Source organism: Oncorhynchus mykiss, chromosome 13, assembly GCF_013265735.2.
Source record: "Oncorhynchus mykiss isolate Arlee chromosome 13, USDA_OmykA_1.1, whole genome shotgun sequence".
NCBI lineage: Eukaryota > Metazoa > Chordata > Actinopteri > Salmoniformes > Salmonidae > Oncorhynchus > Oncorhynchus mykiss.
The window spans coordinates 50,040,768-50,067,855 of record NC_048577.1 but is presented as its reverse complement, the minus strand read 5'-3'; the positions used below and the strand labels follow the sequence as shown (position 1 = coordinate 50,067,855).

General features: G+C 44.4%; 1 protein-coding gene across 3 annotated transcripts; it reads left to right on the top strand.

Moving 5' to 3' along the window:
* The first annotated feature begins 457 nt into the window (after positions 1-457).
* si:ch211-214j24.15 lies at positions 458-8,822 on the top strand. 3 transcript variants are annotated; one of them, XR_005035580.1, is made up of 6 exons: positions 458-725; positions 1,625-2,299; positions 3,608-4,315; positions 4,548-5,222; positions 5,299-8,005; positions 8,462-8,821. XR_005035580.1 is itself a non-coding variant. In XM_036941405.1 (5 exons), exons 1-5 carry the CDS (start codon positions 698-700, stop codon positions 6,171-6,173), a joined length of 2,961 nt encoding a protein of 986 aa, XP_036797300.1. In that variant the 5' UTR covers positions 458-697; the 3' UTR covers positions 6,174-8,822. The 3 variants fall into 3 exon arrangements, 2 of the variants coding, with proteins under 2 accessions (XP_036797300.1, XP_021414155.2); XM_036941405.1 differs by having other exon boundaries at positions 5,299-8,822; XM_021558480.2 differs by having other exon boundaries at positions 461-725; positions 5,317-8,821.
* Positions 8,823-27,088: the final 18,266 nt, after the last annotated feature.

Sequence of the window (27,088 nt, the reverse complement as noted above, 5' to 3'; positions counted from 1 at the left end):
TCCACAATTAAGGTGCAAGAAAACTCAGTAGAGACCAAAGGAATTTCCAGAGTTAGCCATCCCTGAAACCGGGTGTGGTAGCTCGTATGTCTAAAGTTTAGTAATGATGTTAAGTACAGTGGGTCTTTTTGTAAAAGAGCTTTATAAATGAAAATGTAACAATATATCAACCAACGTGACATCAAAGAGGGCCAACCAACATTCTAGTAGAGAATTCAGTCATGAGTACTAAAATTGTCGCCCGTAATAAATCGCAGTGCCCTATTATAAACTGCAACTAACAGCTTTAATGAAGTGGCAGCTGCATTTATATAGATGATGTCGCCATAGTCTAGGACCGATAGGAATGTCTACTGAATAATATGCTTTCTACTAAACCCATTTTTATTCTCAGTTAATTCTCATGCATTCAATTCATATTTACAACTTCGCAACTCGTAATTACCATCTTCCCATTTGGTTATAAACACAACATTATTACTGCCTATTACTGCCCACCTTCAGACTCATAAAGACATCACAAGTCATCAAGGCAAGTGTCCACTCCCTTCAGAGTAAAAGCTACACCCCAGTCTTTCAGGAACTTGTTGTAAGCCAGAAGTAAAAGGACTGTTATTGGGGATGATGACTAAAATTAGTTGGATTGGAACAATTTTGGGGAGAAACTAAGCACAGATAAAGGTTAAGATCAAGAGAAATGGCAACCAGAGATTCATCAACATGTGGTAAGTTTTTTCATCTCAATTGTCTTACATATCAACTTGAGAAAAAGATTGTACTGTATATAAAGGACAATTTACACATGGCTTGTGAAGTTGTTTTTAATAATCAGTGTAAAAGTAAAACTCTAACCCTTACATGGCCAGTTTAATGTAAGTTAAGATGATTAACTGCCCTCTTCTATCAATGTGGTGCGTGTACTGATATTTCTAGGCAACATTACCATTACTTATAGCAACTATTCATGTTTTTATGTTATCCCCATGTACTGTATGTATACTGTGTGTAGCAGGTACATATTGTGTGTAGCAGGTACATACTGTGTGTAGCAGGTACATACTGTTGTGTGGCAGGTACATATTGTGTGTGGCAGGTACATACTGTGTGTGGCAGGTACATACTGTGTGTAGCAGGTACATACTGTGTGTAGCAGGTACATACTGTGTGTGATAAAGCAACATGTGACAGACATCTGATCAAGTTGTCAATACACCACATTATCAGTAGTTTCATAGTGGCGTAAAACACACACAGGTGAATGTTATCTGTGTCTGTTTGTGTATGTACTGTACGTGTGTGTGTTTATATATGTACTTGTGACTGTACATGTTTGTGTGTGTGTACTTGTGACTACGTGTGTGTGTTTGTGTGTGTACTTGTGACTACGTGTTAATGTACTTGTGACTATACGTGTGTGTTTTTTTGTGTACTTTTGACTACATGTGTGTGTTTGTGTGTGTACTTGTGACTGTACGTGTGTGTTTTTTACAATTTATTTGTTAATCATTGTGGGAATGACAGTCCCTTTAAAATGGAAGCCTAATGTCAGGCAGTATAACACAAAATGTGCACTAGCATGAACAGCAACTCTGTCTCTCACGTCTCTTGTTTGTGTCACTCTCAGACCTGAAAGTTATCCTTCTTGGCGGCAGAAACTCTGGGAAGAGCGAAGTGGGAAATGTGCTGCTGGACAGGGAGGAGTTTGTCATCAAGGAGCGGACTACGTGCTCTAGGAGGGTGGGAGAGGTGGCAGGTGGGTGGGTTACTGTGGTGGACACACCTGGCTGGTGGTGTGACTTCAAGGTGCAGGACACGCCTCAGCTGGTGAAAAGGGAGATAGTGCGCAGTGTCTCTCTGTGCACCCCAGGACCCCATATTTTCCTTATCGTCATTAAGACACACTCAGTGTTCTGTGAGAAGCGTCGCAGGGCTGTAGAGGAGCACCTGGCCCTCCTCAGTGAGAGAGTATGGAGTCACTGTATGGTCGTCTTCACCTGCAGGGACTGGCCTGGACACATGCACATGGAGCAGCAAGTCAAAAGAGGAGGCACGGCCCCACTGTGGCTGGTGGAGAAATGTAGTCATAGGTATCACTGCCTCAACTTGAAGAGTGGACCAGGTGGAAATCAGGTCACAGAGCTGTTCAGGAAGATGCAGAGACTGGTGACAGAAAATAGTGACAGCTATTTTAAAATGGAGGGACTGCTTTTACAAGAGGTGGAGGAAAAGAAGAGGATAGTGGAGCAAAAGGCTCAGCAGAGATTGATGAAGATGCAGAAACAGAGATCTCTGCTCAATGGTGAGTTATCACTGAGATGGTTCTTAGTACACAATGCTTTGCCATATTGCCAACAGTAGATTTTAGAATATTTCTGTTCTATCAGGGCTCTACAGTGTGACCATTTTACTCACATATATGCCAAAACATTTTGCTGTGAGACCTGGAATTCAAAAATGAAGGATTCTAGCTGTATTATTATGTAATATGTGGACAACTACAAATATCTAGGTGTCTGGCTAGACTGTAAACTCTCCTTCCAGATTCATATTATACATCTCCAATCCAAAATTGATCTAGAATCGGCTTTCTATTTCGCAACCAAGCCTCCTTCACTCATGCTGCCAAACATACCCTCGTAAAATTGACTATCCTACCGATCCTCGACTTCGGCGATGTCATTTACCAAATAGCCTCCAACACTCTACTCAGCAAACTTGATGCAGTCTATCACAGTGCCATCCGTTTTGTCACCAAAGCCCCATATACCGCCCACCACTGCGACCTGTATGCTGTCGTTGGCTGGCCCTCGCTACATATTCCTCGCCAGACCCACTGGCTCCAGGTCATCAAAAAGTCTTTGCTAGGTAAAGCTCCGCCTTATCTCAGCTCACTGGTCACCATAACAACATAGTAGCACGTGCTCCAGCAGGTATATCTCACTGGTCACCCCCAAAGCCAACACCTCCTTTGGCCGCCTTTCCTTCCAGTTTTCTGCTGCCAATGACTGGGACGAATTGCAAAAATCGCTGAAGTTGGAGACTTATATCTCCCTCACTAACTTTAAGCATCAGCTATCTGAGCAGCTTACCGATCGCTGCAGCTATACGTAGTCAATCTGTAAATAGCCAATCCAACTACCTACCTCATCCCCATATTGTTTTTATTTACTTTTTTTTTCTTTTGCACACCAGTATTTCTACTTGCACATCATGATCTGCACATCTATCACTCCCTTGTTCATTTTCTAAATTTGTATTACTTCGCTACTATAACCTATTTATTGCCTTACCTCCTCACTCCATTTGCACACACTGTATTTAGACATTTTCTATTGTGTTATTGACTGTACTTTTGTTTATTCCATATGTAACTCTGTGTTGTTGTTTGTGTCGCACTGCTTTGCTTTATCTTGGCCAGGTCGCAGTTGTAAATGAGAACTTGTTCTCAACTGGCCTACCTGGTTAAATAAAGGTGAATTTAAAAATAAAAAAATATTTCTCATTGTGCTCCTACATTTTCCAACTTAGGCGCCCATGTGCTCCTTGTAAAAAATGACAGCGTAAAGCACTATCTATTATGATGTTGCATTGTTACCTTTTCTACCAGGGGAGTCATGTCATGTCTCCGATATCAGAGTCGTGCTGCTTGGAGCTCGGGGCTCAGGGAAGAGTTCAGCAGGAAACACCATCCTGGGTCAAGGAGGAAGCTTTCAGGTCAGAAGGAGAACAGCGCAATGCATGGTGGGAGCAGGGGATGTTGCCGGGAGACAAGTCACTGTGGTGGACACTCCAGGCTGGTGGATGAATTACTTCTCTCAGGATAGTCCTGTTTTTGACAGACAGGAGATAGTGTGTAGTGTATCTCTTTGCTCCCCTGGTCCACATGCCCTCCTGCTGATGGTACGTGTGGACCGGTCCTTCACAGAGACCTACAGGAGAGCTGTGCAGGAGCACCTAGAGCTCATCACAGACACAGTCTGGGCTCACATCATCGTCCTGTTCAACTTTGGGGACTGGCTGGGAGACACAACCATCGAGCAGCACATTGAGAGTGAGGGGGAGGCCCTCCAGTGGCTTGTGGAGAAGTGTGGCAACAGGTATCATGTCCTCAACAATAGAAGCAACTCAGGATTTCAGGTTACGGAACTGATGAGAAAGATTGAGGAACTGATGTCATGCAACCGCAGTTGTTACTGTAAGATTGAGGGTGGGATTCTGCAGGAGTTGGAGGAGAAGAGGAGGGAAGAACAGAAAAGAGCAGGGGAGAGACTGACGAGGAGGCAGAAACAAAGAGAGACTGCCAGATCTCTATTAGGTGAGTTAAATCAATCTCTAATGTAATCTCTAATCTCTAATCAATCTCTAACCTAAATGTACTTTAGGTGTCTGATTCTATTCATATTGGTGTGAAATATTTAGGATGAACATTTTCCATTAGTTCATAGAGCTTTAAATCTGACAATGTGAATGAAACACTTTGTATTCATTCATTTTATGTCCACAGCAGACGTGTTATACATGACAGTATTCTTATTTGTTCGTGACAGGGGAGCTCTACTGTCCCTCAGAGCTGAGAATAATGCTGCTGAGTGGCCGCAACACAGGCAGGAGCTCTGCTGGAAACACCATCTTGGGCAGAGAGCACTTTAAAGTAGGGTGCCATGCTACTGACTGTGTGGAAGGACAAGGAAAGGTCAGGGGAAAGACTGTGACAGTTTTGGACCCACCAGGCTGGCTGTCAGTGGGTCCTGGCTCCCTGATGTCTCCCTCAGCCTCTGGGGTAACTGTGGTCCTGGTGGTTGTGAATGTGAGCTCCTCCTTCAGCCACACTGTCTGGAGAACAGCAGAAAAACACCTGGAGGCGCTCGGAGAGAAAGTATGGAATAGAACCATGGTCCTATTCACCTTTGGGGACTGGCTGGGGGACACAACCATCGAGCAGCGCATTGAGAGTGAGGGAGAGCCCCTCCAGAGGCTTGTCGAGAAGTGTGGCAACAGATACCACGTGTTGGACAGTAAGAACCAGGGGACTGGTGCACAGGTCACTGACCTGCTACAGAAGATAGAGGAGATGCTGGTGGAGGAGAGGTTGGAGGTTATACGGAGAAGAGAACAGGTTGGGAAGAGTCTCACAGTGATGCAGGAGCCAGAGATGGATGGAGTGATGGGAGAGGGCAGAGAGGTCCTTGTAGCAAACCACACAGATGCTCCCATTCATGATGGTAAGCAAGACTGATGCACATTAGATAGAACTTACAGTGCATCATTTCATGATGTATTTACTATTTATTCTGACAGAGCTCTCTTGTGTTGCAGCGTGTGAGGTGGCTAGTTCAGAGGACCTTCTAACCCCAGATGACTCAGGAGCCCCAGACTTTGGTGGACAGGAGTTGGCACTACCAGAGGCCAGCGGAGGATTGTGGACTGAAGCAAATCACTCCATCCTTGATGTGGAGGGGTTTCTGTCCAGCATGGCCAGTGTGCTTCAGGGGAATCAGGAGGGGCTGATGTGGAACATGGGGGGCAGACAGACGCTATTGGTGACCCTCCCAGACTGTCTCCACACTGGATCTACTCAGAGCCATCATCTGAGATGGAATGGACAGAATGGTAGAAAACCAGTCACCCTGTTCTCTCCAGGACACCAAGCTCTCCTCCTGGTCCAGCAACCCAAAGAACCAGAAAGAATGCTGGTGAAGAACCAGGAAGACATAGTGGATATACAGTCCCTTGGACACCCCAGGCTGAGGGACAGGACCCTCAAGGAGATTGCCAGAACAGGAGGCCTGCAGGCCTTGATTGACCAATGGGGGAACAGTAATTTGGAGGAGCTTGAATCCTTCATTGACTCCTATTTTGAAATGGTGTGGAAGAAAACCATGGGGTCTTTCATAGTAGAGGAGGAGGACTGTCTCACCAGCAACAGCCCACAGCTGAATGATGTTGGGAAGGATCTTGTAAATAATGGTGACCAGGAGGTGCTGTCATCCATTGACAAGAAGCTGTCTAAGCTGGACATCCTGGAAGGCATGCAGAGAGACTTGCTAGACCTCAGACAGAGTCTGGATCGCACCTGTGACATCATACAGGAACTCAGTGACAAAAGTGAAGCAACACAGAAGCCTGCTGTTCCCTCTGATGCAGGGGAGGCAGCAGTGGAGGAAAGTTGCTAGAGAAGAGATGTTCAACAATAACATAAATTATATAAATGAAGTTATAGATTGTTTAAAAAAAAATCTAAATATGCCCTAACATCATTGTTCAGGTAACAACTAATTAACAGTATTGATTTATTGATGGAGTTAATGCTAATGGCGAGGCAGTATATTAACTTCATGATGTCATGTGTTTCCACAAGGGGGAGCCCTCTGATAAGCAATTGTGGGGGGTTGGTCTCCTGCATAGGTTACTGTATCTATTCACTACATGAAATATTTCACTCCATTATTATGCAAGATTACCAGTCATTTTAAATCAGTCATTGTTGATCATTTCCTAGATGATTATTTTATTTATCTTATGAGGCTTGTATAAAGACATATCAGGGTCCAGATGACAGCACGTGTCATGCCATAAAAGTAACATATTATATATCATGAAACATATCATAGGGGCAAGTCTTTTTTTGTGTTTGCTCATGAGACTTGTTTGAGTCAATGTAAAAAGAATTGACAGCAACAAAGACTGAGAGCCGTGACCCTCTTAGGTGGTGGGTAAGCTGAGGATGAAAAACTGTCTGACTGTGCTGTGGTGACTGTCTGCAGGTGCTGCAGCCCCAGCCTCAGCCCACTGGCTGATGACTCATCTCTCTACAGCAGAAGCAGAACATGTACAGTAGAACTGGGCTGATTCACAACTGGAAGGGAAATACTGTAGGTCTTCACATTGGGTAGTTACTGTTCATAAATAAGGGCATGGAGTTTTTCCTCTTCAGGTCACATGGTTAGAAAACACTTCAGGTGCTATTCATAATTGCTCTCCATCTTGCAACATGCTGAGGTGTGTGAGAGGGAGAGAGAAAGAGAGTGAGAGAGAAAGGGGGAGGAATAGGGAGAGAGAGAGAGAGAGAGAGAGAGAGATGCAGAAACAGAGCATGTCCTAAATTGCCTTCAATCTCCAGTTAATGAAAAACAGGAAGTTGGTTCAGGCAGACCAGACATTGTGTTAGCTGAGAATACCATAAAGCTGGAAGGCTACATTTCTAAACCCTTTCAGAATTTGCCCAAGAGCCAGTGAGATGAGTCACACAGACACATACAGCGGCTAATAGATTTCTGGCTGGGTAAGTAAACACTTTGCAAAGCCTAGTGCAGTCAAGGTCAATCTCTATCTACTTTTAAAGCCAACATGTAAGAACCTCAAAGTAAAGTGTTTTTATAGGGCAATTTTTATTGAAATCCGGAAATGGGAAGATGTTTTTGCCGAGCTATTATTTTTTTGACCCTCTATTTTTTGTTGACCCTCTGAACGAGGTTACAATGTTGACAGATTGATGAAAAAATAGATGTTTTATTGTCACATACACCAGATAGGCAGTACTGTAAAACATATTGATACTCAGACATTGTAGAATTGCTGAAACTTAGGCCAAAAACCAGCCAGACAATTGTACTTTCCTCTTAATAGTGTTTTTTGTCAACCTCTAGTTTAACTCTCTACATCCAATATTCACCTTTGTTAATAGCAACACTGGGCTATTATAGAGTAAAGAAATCCCACAGCCACAAAGTGAGGCTCTTGGGGCATAAATGCACTTGTTTTATTTTTGACACATAGCCTCGTCATCCAGTCTCTTCCCTGGTCTGGTGTGTTTTTCCCTACTCAGACTAGAAGTTCCATTCTGGGAGCATGCATTATGCAGAGATCCCCAGAGTGCTTGGAGAGAGTGAGGAGGGTCCCACCTGGTGTGTTCAGAGTGCATCTCCCCACCGCCCACCTTACTGGCCAATGGGAGAGAGGGTTGTGACTGCCATCCCAGCATAGCCTGGACTGGAGAGAAAGGAGAGTAAGTACAAAATGGTAAACAGAGAGGATATGGGATGTTTTAATATGTTGTAAAACAACAGATGTAAACTCCACTCTTAGGAAAAAAAGGGTTCCAAAAGGGTTCTTCGGCTGTCCCCAAAGGAGAACCCTTTTGGGTTCCATATAGAACCCTCTGTGGAAAGGTTTTCCTATGGGGACAGCCTGAGAACCCTTTTAGGTTCCAGATAGCACCTTTTTTTCTAAGAGTGTACAAGTGAGGAGGAAGGGAAAGAGTGGTGATGAGCAGATTTGGTGTTTGCAAGACTTCCTCCCACGGTGAGCCAAAGAGGTGACTTGTTTGCAATCATGATCTCTTTATCTCTGTCAGTCTCTCTCTGCATGTCACTGCATTATTCCCTCATGAATATCAATCCCCCTTTTATCCACTCCTCCCTCTCTTTCTCGCTCTCTTGCTTTATCATCCATCCTCCTTTAGCCTCCAACAGCCTAACGCAGCAGGCATAGAAAGACGTCTGAGCGAAGTTCCCACTTCCGATGTTCAGGGGAAACTGAAGTTAGGTTGAAAATACTCCATCCCTGTAAAGCAGATGTTAGTGTGTTCTGGTGACGCAGCATAGGATAGTCCTACAGTCACTAGTCTTCTTCTCTCTATCCCCCCCCCCCCCAATCTTACAGCTCCAGTTGTGAGTCTCAACCCTCCCCACTCATTAAAAAAGATTTGCAGCTTGGACGGAAGCTGGAGAGAAATGGATCTCTCAGCGTGATGGTGGTGCAGTGGCCGTTTGGCCCAGGAGACAGTCCTGAGCCCACATTCATCTCCATTAGTAGGACAGCCCAGCGTGCCCCCCCCCCCCCCCCCCCCCCCACACACACACACACACATACGGGATCACGTTTCACCGCCTGCTATTTTTTCAGGTGGAGAGAGAGGATGGGAAAAGGAGGTAGGGAGAGAAGCAGGCATGGAGGGAGGGAGAGAGAGGGATGATTTAGACTTCGTGAAAAATAATCAGCCATCCTTCCCTTCCCCTCTCCACGCTACAATGTCATGACCCCCCAAGGGGTCGATGTTTGTATGAGGTGGTACACTGTAGATCAGGGGAGGCATGAACTTCTATACCCCATAAAGAGTGTATCTAATTATGCATAGAACCATATGCTCTCTGATTTCATATGAATAAAAACAAGCTGTTATTAAAAAGCTGCTGGACACAGCTGTCATAATGTTTATCTACTTTGTGTTGGCGATGAATCAAGTTGTGTGTTGGCGATGAATCAGCTGTGATTGGTTGGCACCTGGCCTGAAACAGACTGCTTGGCTTACCCAAGAATGCAAAGGTAACTGAACTAAATGACTATCGCCCAGCAGCACTCACTTCTGTCATAATGAAATGTTTTGAGAGACTAGTCAAGGATCATAACACCTCCACCTTACCTGTCTCCCATGACCCACTGCAATTTGCTTACCACCCCAATAGGTCCACAGATGATGCAATCGCCATCACACTGCACACTGCCCTATCCCATCTGGACAAGGGGAATACCTGTGTAAGAATGCTGTTCATTGACTATAGCTCAGCATTCAACACCACAGTACCCTCCAAGCTCATCATTAAGCTTGAGCGTTCTCAGCCCCCTCCAGTACTCCCTGTTCACCCATGACTGCGTGGCCATGCACGCCTCCAACTCAGTCATCAAATTTGCAGACGACACAACAGTAGTAGGCTTGATTACCAACAACGAGACAGCCTAAAGGGAGGAAGTGAGGACACTCAACGTCAACAAAACAAAGGAGATGATCGTGGACTTCAGGAAACTGCAGAGGGAGCAACCCCCTATCCACATCGACGGGACAGCAGTGGAGAAGATGGAACGTTTTAAGTTCCTTGGCGTACACATCACGGACAAACTGAAATGGTCCACCCACACAGACAGTGTGGTGAAGAAGGCGCGACAGCACCTCTTCAACCTCAGGAGGCTGAAGAAATTTGGCTTGTCACCTAAAACTTTCACAAACTTTTACAGATGCACAATTGAGAGCATCCTGTCGGGCTGTATCACCGCCTGGTATGGCAACTGCAACTGCACCGCCCTCAACCACATGGCTCTCCAGAGGGTGGTGCGGTCTGTACAACACATCACCGGAGCCAAACTTCCTGCCCTCCAGGACACCTACAGCACCCGATGTCACAGGAAGGCCAAAAAGATCATCAAGGACAACAACCACCCGAGCCACTGCCTGTTCACCCCGCTACCATCCAGAAGGCGAGGTCAGTACAGGTGTATCAAAGTGGAGACAGAGAGACTGAAAAACACCTTCTATCTCAAGGCCATAAGACTGTTAAACAGCCATAATTAACACAGAGAGGCTTCTGCCTACATACAGACTTGAAATCATTGGCCACTTTAATAAATGGATCACTAGACACTTTAATAATGACACGTTAATAATGTTTACATATCTTGCATTACTCATCTCATATGTGTCAGTTGAAGTCGGAAGTTTACATACACTTAGTGTCACGACTTCCGCCGAAGTTGGTCCCTCTCCTTGTTTGGGCGGTGTTCGGCGGTAGAAGTCACCGACCTTCTAGCCATCGCTGATCCTCTTTTCATTTTCCTTTGGTTTTGTCTTGTCTTCACACCTGGTTCCAATACCATCAATTACATGTTGTGTATTTAACACTCTGTTCCCCCTCATGTCGGTGATTGTTTATTGTAAGTGCTTGTGCACCTCTTTCCTGGTGTGCGTTGGGTTATGCACCCATTTATTTTATTATTCTGTTTTCCGTTGGGTTTCGTTAATAAACTGCGTCGTTGGAAACAGTTATTTCTCTCCTGCGTCTAACTTCTCTGCCTCCAGTTCGCACCCCTTACACTTAGGTTGGAGTCATTAAAACTCGTTTTTCAACCACTCCACTAATTTCTTGTTAACAAACTATAGTTTTGCCAAGTTGGTTAGGACATCTACTTTGTGCATGACACAAGTAAGTTATTTTTCCAACAATTGTTTACAGACAGATTATTTCTCTAAATCACAATTCCAGTGAGTCAGACGTTTACATACACTAAGTTGACTTTAAACAGCTTGGAAAATTCCAGAAAATTATGTCATGGCTTTAGAAGCTTCTGATAGGCTTATTGACTTCATTTGAGTCAATTGGAGGTGAGGATGTATTTCAAGGCCTACCTTCAAACTCAGTGCCTCTTTGTTTGACATCTGTCAATGGCGTGCATACTAAAAGCGGGGTCAGGTGCAGGAGAGCAGAGAGTTGTGAACAGGCGCACACTTTATTTAGGCAGGAGAAACCAACAGACGGACGCCACTGCCTCGATACCTCCAGCCAAAGCAAAAGTGCAAATGCGTAAACAGTCACAGTAATATTGTATAAACACGATAACATACCCCGTGAAATAAAACGCATACCAGTAAAGCGCGTCAACATAGACACGTAACACAAAACAATCTCACACAAAGACATGAGGGGAACAGAGGAATAAATACATTTAGTGTGATTGGGGAATGAATACCAGGTGTGCAGGGAACAAGACAAAACAAATGGCTAAATGAAAAATGGAGCGGCGATGGCTAGAAAGCCGGTGACGTCGACTGCCGAACGCGGCCCGAACAAGGAGAGGGGCCGACTTCGGCGGAAGTCGTGACAACATCATGGGAAAATCAAAAGAAATCAGCTAAGACCTCAGAAAAACAATTGTAGATCTCCACACGTCTGGTTCATCCTTGGGAGCAATTTCCAAATGCCTGAAGGTACCATGTTCATCTGTACAAATAATAGTACGCAAGTATAAACACCATTGGACCACGCAGCCGTCATACTTTTCAGGAAGGAGACGCGTTCTGTCTCCTAGAGATGAACATACTTTGGTGAGAAAAGTGCAAATCAATCCCAGAACAACAGCAAAGGACCCTGTGAAGATGCTGGAGGAAACAGGTCCAAAAGTATCTATATCCACAGTTAAACAAGTCCTATATCGACATAACCTTCAAAGGACGCTCAGCAAGGAAGAAGGCACTGCTCCAAAACCGCCATAAAAAAGCCAGACTACGGTTTGCAACTGCACATGGGGGACAAAGATCATACTTTTTGAAGAAATGTCCTCTGGTCTGATGGCCATAATGACCATTGTTATGTTTGGAGGAAAAAGGGGGAGGCTTGCAAGCCGAAGAACACCAACCCAATGTGAAGCACGGGGGTGGCAGCATCATGTTGAGGGGGTGCTTTGCTGCAGGAGGGATTGGTGCACTTCACAAAATAGATGGCTTCATGAGGGAGGAAAATTATGTGGATATATTGAAGCAATGTATTTCAAGGCCTACCTTCAAACTCAGTGCCTCTTTGTTTGACATCTGTCAATGGCGTGCATACTAAAAGCGGGGTCAGGTGCAGGAGAGCAGAGAGTTGTGAACAGGCGCACACTTTATTTAGGCAGGAGAAACCAACAGACGGACGCCACTGCCTCGATACCTCCAGCCAAAGCAAAAGTGCAAATGCGTAAACAGTCACAGTAATATTGTATAAACACGATAACATACCCCGTGAAATAAAACGCATACCAGTAAAGCGCGTCAACATAGACACGTAACACAAAACAATCTCACACAAAGACATGAGGGGAACAGAGGAATAAATACATTTAGTGTGATTGGGGAATGAATACCAGGTGTGCAGGGAACAAGACAAAACAAATGGCTAAATGAAAAATGGAGCGGCGATGGCTAGAAAGCCGGTGACGTCGACTGCCGAACGCCGCCCGAACAAGGAGAGGGGCCGACTTCGGCGGAAGTCGTGACAACATCATGGGAAAATCAAAAGAAATCAGCTAAGACCTCAGAAAAACAATTGTAGATCTCCACACGTCTGGTTCATCCTTGGGAGCAATTTCCAAATGCCTGAAGGTACCATGTTCATCTGTACAAATAATAGTACGCAAGTATAAACACCATTGGACCACGCAGCCGTCATACTTTTCAGGAAGGAGACGCGTTCTGTCTCCTAGAGATGAACATACTTTGGTGAGAAAAGTGCAAATCAATCCCAGAACAACAGCAAAGGACCCTGTGAAGATGCTGGAGGAAACAGGTCCAAAAGTATCTATATCCACAGTTAAACAAGTCCTATATCGACATAACCTTCAAAGGACGCTCAGCAAGGAAGAAGGCACTGCTCCAAAACCGCCATAAAAAAGCCAGACTACGGTTTGCAACTGCACATGGGGGACAAAGATCATACTTTTTGAAGAAATGTCCTCTGGTCTGATGGCCATAATGACCATTGTTATGTTTGGAGGAAAAAGGGGGAGGCTTGCAAGCCGAAGAACACCAACCCAATGTGAAGCACGGGGGTGGCAGCATCATGTTGAGGGGGTGCTTTGCTGCAGGAGGGATTGGTGCACTTCACAAAATAGATGGCTTCATGAGGGAGGAAAATTATGTGGATATATTGAAGCAACATCTCAAGACATCAGTCACAAAGTTAAAGCTTGGTCGCAAATGGGTCTTCCAAATGGACAATGACCACAAGCATACTTCCAAAGTTGTGGAAAAATAGCTTAAGGACAACAAAGTCAAGGTATTGGAGTGGCCATCACAAAGCCCTGACCTCAATCCTATAGAAAATATGTGGGCAGAACTGAAAAAAGCGTGTGTGAGCAAGGAGGCCTACAAACCTGACTCAGTTACACCAGCTCTATCAGGAGAAATGATTCACCTAACTTATTGTGGGAACCTTGTGGAAGGCTACCCAAAACGTTTGACCCAAGTTAAATATTTTAAAGGCAATGCTACCAAATACTAATTGAGTGTATGTAAACTTCTGACCCACTGGGAATATGATGAAATAAATAAAAGCTGAAATAAATAATTCTCTCTACTATTATTCTGACATTTCACATTTTTAAAATAAAGTGGTGATCCTAACTGACCTAAGACAGGGAAATGTTACTAGGATTAAAGTCAGGAATTGTGAAAAACTGAGTTTAAATGTATTTGGCTAAGGTGTATGTAAACTTCTGACTTCAACTGTATATACTGTATTTTATACAATCTATTGCATCTTGTCTATGCCGCTCTGTTGTTGCTCATCCGTATATTTATATATTCTTATTCCATTCCTTTACTTAGATTTGTGTGTTTTCAGTAGCTGTTGTGGAAGATTACTTGTTAGATATTGCTGCACTGTCAGAACTAGAAGCACAAGAATTTCGCAAACCATCGCAATAACATCTGCTAACCATGTGTATGTGCCCAATAAAAAATATATAGATATATTTTTACTATCCAGCTTTTCAAGAACTGAACCTTCCCCAGCCCATCCTGTCCCCCCTACCCCCACCTGCAAATCCCAGTTTGAGGGAAACCTCAAGTAAAAAGTTGCAGGAAACAATTAAGGCTAATAATTGGGCACCAGTGAAATTGAGTTCCAGTTCATTTTGAATCTGCGTCTGTTTCTCAGGGACTGGTACCTGCTAAATCATGAACCTCAACCACTGCTCTGCAACATGCTGTACATTAACAACTTATGACAGGGTTGATGCTACAGCTCCACTGAGAAGAAGGCTATGAGAAGACCTTCTCCTAGCCGACGAGGACTGGGTTTACCTCTTTCTGACCCTGAGCTCTATTGAACCTTCATACATTTTAATAAACTCTTCTCATCATATAAACTACTTCTTATGTGTTGCTGGATGAAGATGCAGTGGGATGGAACAACTTTCCCTGTTGCCTCAAGAGCTGTGGCCACAGATAGAGTGCTCTTATAAATAACCTAATACAAATAACCAAATAACCTTACAAATAACTTAATATATATTCCTTCCTGTTATGAAACGGCATGTCTGGATATTTCTGTGATTGTTGTTGGACGGTCTTTTTCACAATTCTGATACGGATGGGGTTTGTATAGAGTGGGCACTGTGATGATGTAACAGCAAGGCTATTGCTTTGTGGCTGGAATGATAAGGGACACAAAGAGCAGTGTATAGCCTGTAGGGATGCAGTATGTAAGGTTGTCTATGATGAGGTTTATTGGGCTGCTGATTGGAGAGAGAGATGATGAAAATACAGCAAGTTAGAGAGAGGAGGAGAAAGGAGGAGGAGAAAGGGGAAAGAGTTCAAGTGCAAATTCTAGCATCCATTTGCAAAAACATAGAGACATAAGCATGCCACACACTGCCACAAAAACATCCTGTATACACACTTGCATAGCACGTAATGTACAAACACACGCAAACACATGCACACGCACACAAACACACACACACACCCATGCAAACGCACACACACACACAGAACATTTATTTTCTCCTTGTTTGCTTGTTGTGGATTTCTAGGACATTAGTTTGAAGCCATGTGTGCTGCTTGACTGAACCTGTCCCAGCCACACAAGGTTAAAGGCTTTGATCACTGCCAATGAGCCAAACAATATGGTCAGACTGACCCGTGCAAATAAGCATATGCACAACACAGACAGACACAAGCACACTTTTATCTTTCCACATCTGACCTGGGTGGTAAGTAAAATTACACACAAACAAACTAAATACATATTGAAGCACACACATCAACATAATGTAGGCTTCATAAGTAAGCATTCTTTGGATTGCCATTTCACAATTGGTGTATTATATATTTATATGGTTTATTTAATTGGATCAGGCACACACTTTCATTATCCTACTAAATGTAATAATTAATGAGTAAATATTATTCAATAGAATGGAGCTAAGGAAGTCCAGTGCCTGCAGAGTTCAATGAGAGCCTGAGCTCAGATCACATTGTGGAAGGGAAGGAAGCAGGGAGGAAGAGAGAGGAGATCAGGTTATCACTGATGGCTATTCAATACCAGGCCACCAACCAATCAGATTAGACCCTCTCTGTGCCTGGCTGTCAATACTCATCACTAAGATCGTCTGTGTTAACAGTTCTCCTTTCCTCCTTCCCTTGTTTGCTTTTTCTTTCAGTTCCTCTCCTCTCCTCTCCTCTCCTCTCCTCTCCTCTCCTCTCCTCTCCTCTCCTCCCTGGTGCTGTCCATTTAACAGATACGAAGAAGACATCCAGTGGAGGTCTTGGTCTCAGTGGCTGTTAAGGATCCCAGGACACTCATACAGAGGATGAGAGGTTTAAACGATGATCTCCTGGCTTAGTTCCCATGCACTCTCACATACACTAAGACACTTTGATCATTTTACTGTTTGATATGCTGAATACATGACTAGCTGCGTGTGTCCAGAACAAAATAGCTCCGATGCCTTAACCCCCCCTGTAAAAGGTCTGGGTGTAGCTGGTGCAGAGGAGTCAGGTGCAGAACAGCAGAGATGAGTAATAAAAGTATCAAATACATGTAGTAATACCAAGCCCACACAATGGGACCGAAATACATAAAACAAACACATACAAAAACCATGGGAAAAACAGGGTTAAATAATGAACATGTAATTGGGGAATTGAAACCAGGTGTGTAAAACAAAGACAAAACAAATGTAAAATGAAAAGTGGATAGGCGATGGCCAGAGATGAGTAATAAAAGTAACTTTACTCAAAATTACCAAATACGTATAGTAATACCAAGCCACACAATAGGACCGAAATACATAAAACAAACACGCACAAAAAACATGGGGAAAACAGAAGGTTAACTAATGAACATGTAATTGAGGAATTGAAACCAGGTGTGTAAAACAAAGACAAAACCAATGGAAAATGAAAAGTAGATTGGCGATGGCTAGAAGGCCTGTGACGTCGACCGCCGTACCGAACGTGACACCACCCCCTCCCCTCAATACATATTGTATATATTGAGAGATATAAATGAAACCATATCATAGTGCAAATAGCAAACTACTGATACTGATATACTCATAATAAAATACATTACTGACCTCGACATTACTGACCTGACCTCGACCAGCACAAAAACATCCTGTGGCGGACTGCAATAGCATCGAATAGTCCCCGCGATATGCAACTGTTCAGGGAAGTCAGGAACCAATACACGCAGTCAGTCAGGAAAGCAAAGGCCAGCTTCTTCAGGCAGAAATTTGCATCCTGTAGCTCTAACTCCAAAAAGTTCTGGGACACTGTGAAGTCCATGGAGAACAAGAGCACCTCCTCCCAGCTGCCCACTGCACTGAGGCTAGGTAACACGGTCACCACCGATAAATCCATGATTATCGAAAATTTCAACAAGCATTTCTCAACGGCTGGCCATGCCTTCCTCCTGGCTACTCCAACCTCGGCCAACAGTTCCGCCCCCCCCCGCAGCTACTCGCCCAAGCCTCTCCAGGTTCTCCTTTAATCAAATCCATATAGCAGATGTTCTGAAAGAGCTGCAAAACCTGGACCCTTACAAATCAGCTGGGCTTGACAATCTGGACCCTCTATTTCTGAAACTATCCGCCGCCATTGTCGCAACCCCTATTACCAGCCTGTTCAACCTCTCTTTCATGTTGTCTGAGATCCCCAAGGATTGGAAAACTGCCGCAGTCATCCCCCTCTTCAAAGGGGGAAACACCCTAGACCCAAACTGTTACAGACCTATATCCATCCTGCCCTGCCTATCTAAGGTTTTCGAAAGCCAAGTCAACAAACAGGTCACTGACCATCTCGAATCCCACCGTACCTTCTCCGCTGTGCAATCTGGTTTCCGAGCCGGTCACGTGTGCGGTCATAACCGCCATCGATAAAAGACAGTACTGTGTAGCCGTCTTCATCGACCTTGCCAAGGCTTTCGACTCTGTCAATCACCATATTCTTATCGGCAAACTCAGTAGCCTCAGTTTTTCTGATGACTGCCTTGCCTGGTTCACCAACTACTTTGCAGACAGAGTTCAGTGTGTCAAATCGGAGGGCATGCTGTCCGGTCCTCTGGCAGTCTCTATGGGGGTGCCACAGGGTTCAATTCTCGGGCCGACTCTTTTCTCTGTATATATCAATGATGTTGCTCTTGCTGTGGGGGATTCCCTGATCCACCTCTACGCAGACGACACCATTCTGTATACTTCCGGCCCGTCCTTGGACACTGTGCTATCTAACCTCCAAACGAGCTTCAATGCCATACAATACTCCTTCCGTGGCCTCCAACTGCTCTTAAACGCTAGTAAAACCAAATGCATGCTTTTCAACCGTTCGCTGCCTGCACCAGCACGCCCGACTAGCATCACCACCCTGGATGGTTCCGACCTAGAATATGTGGACATCTATAAGTACCTAGGTGTCTGGCTAGACTGTAAACTCTCCTTCCAGACTCATATCAAACATCTCCAATCTAAAATCAAATCTAGAATCGGCTTTCTATTCCGCAACAAAGCCTCCTTCACTCACGCCGCCAAACTTACTCTAGTAAAACTGACTATCCTACCGATCCTCGACTTCGGCGATGTCATCTACAAAATAGCTTCCAATACTCTACTCAGCAGTTTATCACAGTGCCATCCGTTTTGTTACTAAAGCACCTTATACCACCCACCACTGCGACCTGTATGCTCTAGTTGGCTGGCCCTCGCTACATATTCGTCGCCAGACCCACTGGCTCCAGGTCATCTACAAGTCCATGCTAGGTAAAGCTCCGCCTTATCTCAGTTCACTGGTCACGATGGCAACACCCACCCGTAGCACGTGCTCCAGCAGGTGTATCTCACTGATCATCCCTAAAGCCAACACCTCATTTGGCCGCCTTTCGTTCCATTTCTCTGCTGCAAAAATCGCTGAAGTTGGAGACTTTTATCTCCCTCACCAACTTCAAACATCTGCTATCTGAACAGCTAACCGATCGCTGCAGCTGTACATAGTCTATCGGTAAATAGCCCACCCAATTTTACCTACCTCATCCCCATACTGTTTATATTTATTTACTTTTCTGCTCTTTTGCACACCAATATCTCTACCTGTACATGACCATCTGATCATTTATCACTCCAGTGTTAATCTGCAAAATTTGTATTATTCGCCTACCTCCTCATGCCTTTTGCACACAATGTACATAGAATCTCTTTTTTTCTACTGTGTTATTGACTTGTTAATTGTTTACTCCATGTGTAACTCTGTGTTGTCTGTTCACACTGCTATGCTTTATCTTGGCCAGGTTGCAGTTGCAAATGAGAACTTGTTCTCAACTAGCCTACCTGGTTAAATAAAGGTGAAATAAAAAGATAAAAAAATAAAATGTTCTTGAAACGTTATACACACCATTTTACACAATACAATAGTAACAGTATTGTGGCGGAAAATTATAATTCTGCCACAACAATATGCAATAATAATCTCCCTCCCCCGAGAAGACCCCAGGGGAGGTTTCAAGGTCCCCACCTCCCAACATCATCAATATTCACCCAGAGCAGACCATCCATTTAGCTGATTAGATCTAGTAGCTCAACCAGACTGATTAGAATGGGAGGGGAGAGCAGGAGGGAGACTAAAGAGAATCACTCCTCTCTTTTCTGTGGCCAGTATGTGGTGGTGAGTGTCCAGTTGCAAAATACTGCTATACATCCATCCACCAGGTTGGGTTCCTACATGTGCCCCCATGGGCTCTACGGCACTCTGCACAATCAGCAGGAGAAGGGAGGCAGGACCCACTGGGCACAGACGTCAAATCAACATCTATTCCACATTGGTTCAAAGTAATTCCATTTTAATGACATGGAAACAACGTTGATTCAACCAGCGTGTTCCCAGTGGGGAGTTTTCCATTCTAGTCTACACACACAACATGAACAACCTAGCATCTATCCCACCAGTGGAAACGGGATGCTGTGTTTATTAGCTGACCTGCATGCTTACAGACAACATCCTTCTCACATCTGGGGGATGTCAGGGGCACACTGGACTTCCATCCTGTTTGCTGAATTCTCAGACCACATCCTCAGGGCCAATAGAGGACCACCATGTCTTTATTTGTCTGACACCCTCTCACTCCTCAATGCTCTCATGGCCAGATAAACTATACTGTAATAGACAGGTCTGTCTCTATCACCTGCACAAACACAGGGAGCCATGGCTACTTCCCTGTGACATCCTCAGGATCATCCCCTCTAACAGGTCAGGTGCTTTACAACCTGATCTCCCCAGCCTCAGTGCACCTTGCCACAACCCTGACCACTGATTCTGTTTGGCTTTGTGCTGCTGCCTTACGAGATGACCGCAGGGGAGCAGGCCTGAGCCGGAAGGGTGACACGGGCCTGTCGCCAGCCTTGTAACCAGGAACAGGGTCGAGGGACTTTACAACCACTCAGTACCATTACATAACACCTGCCCATTGTTTATGTTAGTATTGTGGGTGCTGGGTTAGTGAGCTGAGAAAGGTGGTGTTAGTGGGTGCGTGGGTCGAGTCAGTGTAAACACATTGCACCATCACGGGCTGTGTGGAGACAGTGGTTGGGCTTGGACAGTGGTTGGCCCGTGGTTTCCCTTGTCTCTTCCTAGATAGAATGAGCATCTCAGGGAGCTATAATATGACCCATAACTGCACTAGCTTTCCCTTCTGCGCCACAGAGTCAAGGGGTAGATTGGGTCAATGTCTGGTCATGGTTAGTGCCTCCTACCAGCCCCAGCCCAACTCCCACTGGCCTCAAAGATGTCAGAGGAGGACTGTGACTCGAGACATGAGGTATGAGTTTACACTTTGAAGATACAGTATAGCCACACAATGCATGACGAGGGGTGCTGTATAACATGCTGTATGCGTTTAGCTTTTTCCCTTTGATTTTATACAGAGCTGTCATTTGAATTCACTGTCCATGTCAGTTAGAGGAATTCAGCATAGTACAAAGCATAGTAAACATGACTCAATCTAGCAAAAACACTCACATGGGAGAGTTATGCATGCACACACATAACTAGAACAAAGGATTGTTCCCTAAAAGAAACAGGCAGAGATTACAGTCATCTATGTAAAGGTAAATAAATAAAGGTGAAATCTGTGATGTTGGACTTGTTGCCCGCAGGCCCCAAAACAGCATGGATATCATTAGTCAGCCCATTAACGAGAGAGCTAATTAACACATAACTAATGCACTTAGCATCACATAATGAGTGAGGGGGGAGCATGGAGTCTTGCACGGAGTTCCCCCCCATAACCTGATGTTCTAATGAAAACAGATTTCAGAACGATGCAGAATCTTCAGGTTTCTAAGCAATCAACAACTCCACCTGAATGTGGTTCCTATAATAACACTTTAAGGGGGAGAGGGGGCATTTATATAATGGTCCTAATGGGATCATCATTTTGTGCATCCTTTTTCATCATCCTCTTTGAACCCTTGACATCCAATCTGAACACACTACTCCATCAACCTGTCAGGGTTACGGTAAATGCCAAAGTTAATGTGACAACACAAAGATGGCTGGCCAATGAAAAATGCTCCCCTGCTGCCGTCTTGGCTAAGTCCACATTTTAACATTTCCCCCCCTTCCTATCTATACTTACAAACTATTTGAACCGCCGCTCTTTTATGTCAGGGAACCATATTTCTTGTTTTTAGATGTTGGTCTTTTCTGTAACCATTCTCAGGTGATAACCTATTCCCTTAGCAATAGATACACGCATGTGGTGTCCACTCTCTCCACTCCATGCTGAAATGCACACCAGGCTGTGACCTCATAAGGAACAGTCCAACTCTTAGATCAGCCTCTACCTGCCCGGTCCCAGCCTCAGTGCACACTGTGCTGATTGGCCCTAACTCATCATTTGTCTGTTAATGTTCTGTATTATGTCATGTTTCATGTTTTGTGTAGACCCCAGGAAGAGTAGCTGCTGCTTTCTCAACAGCTAATGGGGATCTTAACAAAATATAAACAATTCTAAATACTGTGCTGATAGGCTCTAACTCCAGTATACTGTGCTGATAGGCTCTAACTCCAGTACACACGGTGCTGATAGGCCCTAACTCCAGTACACTGTGCTGATAGGCCCTAACTCCAGTACACACTGTGCTGATAGGCTCTAACTCTAGTACACTGTGCTGATAGGCTCTAACTCAGGTATACACTGTTCTGATAGGCTCTAACTCCAGTACACTGTGCTGATAGGCTCTAACTCTAGTACACTGTGCTGATAGGCCCTAACTCCAGTACTCTGTGCTAATAGGCTCTAACTCCAGTACACTGTGCTGATAGGCTCTAACTCCAGTACACTGTGCTGATAGGCTCTAAATCCACAAGATGTTGGAACTTTGCCACAGGGACTTGGTCGGTCACTGATGTTGGGTGATTAGGCCTGGCTCACAGTCGGCGTTCCAATTCATCCCAAAGTTGTTAGATGGGGTTGAGGTCAGGGCTCTGCGCAGGCCAGTCAAGACCTTCCACGCTGATCTCTTCAAGCCATTTCTGCACGGGGGCATTGTCAGGCTGAAACAGGATAGGGCCTTCCCCAAAACGTTGCCACAAAGTTGGAAGCACAGAATTGTCTAGAATGCCATTGTATTCTGTAGCATTAAGGGGCCTATCCCAAACCATGATAAACAGCCCCAGACCACTATTCCGACTCCACCGTATTTTACAGCACTACGCAATGGGACAGGTAGCGTTCTCCTAGCATCCGCGAATGCCAGATTCATCAGTCGGACTGCCAGATGTGAAGCGTGATTTATCACTCCACAGAGCGCGTTTCCACGACTCCAGAGTCGAATTGCGGCAAGCTTTACACCACTCCAGCCAACGCTTGGCATAGCGCATGGTGATCTTAGTCTTGTGTGGGGCTGCTCGGACATGGAAACCCACTTCATGAAGCTCACCACGGACAGTTATTGTGCTGATGTTGCTGCCAGTGGCAGTTTGGAATGTCGTAGTGAGTGTTTCAACTGAGGACAGACGATTTTTAGGAGTTACACGCTACAGCATTCGGGGGTCCTGTTCTGTGAGCTTGTGTGGCCTACCACTTCACGGCTGAGCCATTGTTGCTCCTAGATGTTTCCACTTCACAATAACAGCACTTACAGTTGACTGGGGCAGCTCTAGCAGAGCAGAAATTTGACAAACTGACTTGTTGGAAAGGTCCCAACCTATGACGGTGATACGTTGAAAGTCACTGAACTCTTCAGTACCGGCCATCCTACTTCCGCTGTATTTTTATGGAGATTGCATGGCTGTGTGCTCGATTTTATACATCTGTCAGCAACGGGTGTGGCTGAAATAGGTGAATCCACTAACTTGAAAGGTTGTCCACATACATTTGGCCATCTAGTGTAGCTCTATATTATTGAAGGGAGGTTAATGTTCTGACTGCTGGATAAAACACTGAAAGAAGTAATTGGATAGATGGGAGGGGTTATTGATTATTGTTTCTGCACATTTGGAGGTGTGCTTGGTGTACAGAAAGCTCACAGAGGGAAGGTCCCAAGACAGCCAGTAATCTTTGAGGCTTTCAGCACAACCCTCTCTAGTCTCTTCTTAGTGAGACTGTCCATGTTACCATACCAAACTGTAACAGACTGTATGAGGCAAAGTCATGAGTAAGGTACTTTAAGAAACTTATCATGTTTCATTACTTATTCTAATGAATAGGACATTCAGCGACTTTACCAATTCAAACCTTTAAAACGTTCAGCCTCATCAAATCTTTGTCAAGACTGTATTTTATGAGTGACCTTGCCGAGTGGAATGACATTGGCTTACAGTATGCTGACTAATCACAAGGACAGGAACATGATATGTGGGGAGAGAATAATGTATGACTCATAGACGGCGTTGTCAGCACACCAGCAGCATATACATAACACTACTTAAAGAGCTCTCATTCACTGGCTATTTGCTATCTATGGCCAGTTGGATAGATACATTTCAGCAAGATGTTCTATTCACCTCCAAAACCATGTAATCACCATCATATTCATCATCACCTCTTTCAATGGGCTGTTTATCCATTAGCAAGTTGCCATGACAACCATCTTAACAAACCAACCAAGTGTATGACAACAAACTGTGGTAGGCCTGCCACCTACCATAATGGATAATAATATAGTCTGAAGAGTCATATTGTGGCTACATGCATACAAACAAAAAACAACTTGATTGACACCATCTGTAAAGGTCAGTGACACAGTAGAAGACTTTCTTACTTGTGTATTTCCTATGCAATGTTTTAGATTAAAGCGACTGGTTGGTCCGTGTCCTCTGGATGGGGGACATGGGGGTGGGAGGAGTGGGGGCTGGTCTTCTGGGAGGATGGAGGATGTGGGATCATTGATGTGTCCAGAGATCAATAAAGGAGAGTATTCAGATCTCAATAGTGAAACCCAACCAGCCTGCCAATACAAGGGGGCTTCAGCCCATAGAGTAGAGCAGACCCCCTCAGCTGATACAGTGGGGCAAAAAAGTATTTAGTCAGCCACCAATTGTGCAAGTTCTCCCACTTAAAAAGATGAGAGAGGCCTGTAATTTTCATCATAGGTACACTTCAACTATGACAGACAAAATGAGAAGAAAAAAATCCAGAAAATCACATTGTAGGATTTTTTATTAATTTATTTGCAAATGATGGTGGGAAATAAGTATTTGGTCAATAACAAAAGTTTCTCTCAATACTTTGTTATATACCCTTTGTTGGCAATGACAGAGGTCAAATGTTTTCTGTAAGTCTTCACAAGGTTTTCACACACTGTTGCGGGTATTTTGGCCAGACACAGACTTTCAACTCTCTCCAAAGATTTTCTATGGGGTTGAGATCTGGAGACTGGCTAAGCCACTCCAGGACCTTGAAATGCTTCTTACGAAGCCACTCCTTCATTGCCCGGGTGGTGTGTTTGGGATCATTGTCATGCTGAAAGACCCAGCCACGTTTCATCTTCAATCCCCTTGCTGATGGAAGGAGGTTTTCACTCAAAATCTCACGATACATGGCCCCATTCATTATTTCCTTTACACGGATCAGTCGTCCTGGTCCCTTTGCAGAAAAACAGCCCCAAAGCATGATGTTTCCACCTCCATGCTTCACAGTAGGTATGGTGTTCTTTGGATGCAACTCAGCATTCTTTGTCCTCCAAACACGACGAGTTGAGTTTTAACCAAAAAGTTATATTTTGGTTTCATCTGACCATATGACATTCTCCCAATCTTCTTCTGGATCATCCAAATGCTCTCTAGCAAACTTCAACTAGCACTGCAGGATTTTAGTCCCTGGCGGCGTAGTGTGTTACTGATGGTAGGCTTTGTTACTTTGGTCCCAGCTCTCTGCAGGTCATTCACTAGGTCCCCCTGTGTGGTTCTGGGATTTTTGCTCACCGTTCTTGTGATCATTTTGACCCCACGGGGTGAGATCATGCGTGGAGCCCTAGATCGAGGGAGATTATCAGTGGTCTTGTATGTCTTCCATTTCCTAATAATTGCTCCCACAGTTGATTTCTTCAAACCAAGCTGCTTACCTATTGCAGATTCAGTCTTCCCAGCCTGGTGCAGGTCTACAGTTTTGTTTCTGGTGTCCTTTGACAGCTCTTTGGTCTTGGCCATAGTGGAGTTTGGAGTGTGACTGTTTGAGGTTGTGGACAGGTGTCTTTTATACTGATAACAAGTTCAAACAGGTGCCATTAATACAGGTAACGAGTGGAGGACAGAGGAGCCTCTTAAAGAAGAAGTTACAGATCTGTGAGAGCCAGAAATCTTGCTTGTTTGTAGGTGACCAAATACTTATTTTCCACCATAATTTGAAAATAAATTCATTAAAAATCCTACAATGTGATTTTCTGGATTTTTTTTCCTCATTTTGTCTTTCATAGTTGAAGTGTACATATGATGAAAATTACAGGCCTCTCTCATATTTTTAAGTTGGAGAACTTGCACAATTGGTGGCTGACTAAATACCCCCACTGTAGGTACAGTAGGGGTGGAGCCAGACAGGGTCAGGGGGACAATAAGGTTATGTTGGAGGTGGGATGTGACGGTAGCAGGTTCAGTGTGCTGCAACCTTATTGGTGGCTTCTGCTGGCCAAATTGTCCGAGCTCAATAGCCATCAACACTGGTTTGCCTGGAAGTGTAAATACCTCAATGAGCAGTAAACACAATTATAGAACTCAGACGTGAATTAGTGGTCTTTCAGTGGCCTTCCCAAATTTAGTGTATCATCAAGGACTGTGGAGCCTGTCCAAAACTCCACATAATGGACCATGTGATCTGCTTTGATGGACAGGTTCAATACAGAGCATATCCCAGAGGTGTGTGTATGAGCATAATGGCTCAATTGTAAATTCACACTCTCTCTCACTCTATTCACTTACCACATGGCGTTGTGTCATGGTACCATAAGTACAAGTGGTAGGTTAACGGTTGTAAGCCTTGCTATGAAATTACATGACAAGAAATTGTTATAAAATGGATTGTAAAACATGAGTCAATATTAATTCAGTTGTTTCTTTCTTGAAAGTGCACATCCCTCATTGAACTGTCTTACCTTGATAGCCTGATTATTCACAGTAGTGTTACTTCAGGGATGACCAACTATGCAAGGGAAGTAGTCTCCCTCTTGTGGTGTAAGAGACTGTGGTGTATCATTATACTGTGTAAGAGACTGTGGTGTATCATTATGTTGTGTAAGAGGCTGTGGTGTATCATTATATTGTGTAAGAGACTGTGGTGTGGCTGGTAAAAAGCCTAGCTCTTCGAGCCATGTTACACATCCCACCAAGTGGGTTAACCCTATTATCGCGATGCATAGGGTGTTTGCCTTTCACGCCGGAGACCAGGATTTGCTTGCCGCTCCCTCTGTTCGCTACGTTGGTGTCAAGTCGGATGGCGGCCGAAGGGCCATCGAAAGGCACAGAGATACTTGTGAAGGGGTTTGAAAGAAAGTCGACGTGCCTACTGGTTCGAAAGGGGCAGTATTGCGGTCCTCGCTATATGACCCACTGTACAATTCCTACCAAGTGGGTTAACCCTATTGGCGCAATGCGTAGGGTGTTTGCCTTTCACGCCTGAATTTGCTTCCCACTTTTGTTCGCTACATATACTGTTTATATATATTTTTTTGGGGTGCGGGTGGTAAATATTGCAGGCTATAGGCCTAGGTACCTTACTACGTGACCATGTAGAAAACGCAAGAATCAAGCTGTGTCTAGAATGATGATGTGCTTGACACCAGATCCTGAAGAAGGCACAGT

Coding starts and splice junctions, on each gene's coding strand:
- si:ch211-214j24.15 (XM_036941405.1), top strand. CDS start 698: ATGGCAACCAGAGATTCATCAACATGTG. Junction 726..1,624: donor CAGAGATTCATCAACATGTG/GTAAGTTTTTTC, acceptor TGTCACTCTCAG/ACCTGAAAGTTATCCTTCTT. Junction 5,223..5,298: donor AGATGCTCCCATTCATGATG/GTAAGCAAGACT, acceptor TTATTCTGACAG/AGCTCTCTTGTGTTGCAGCG.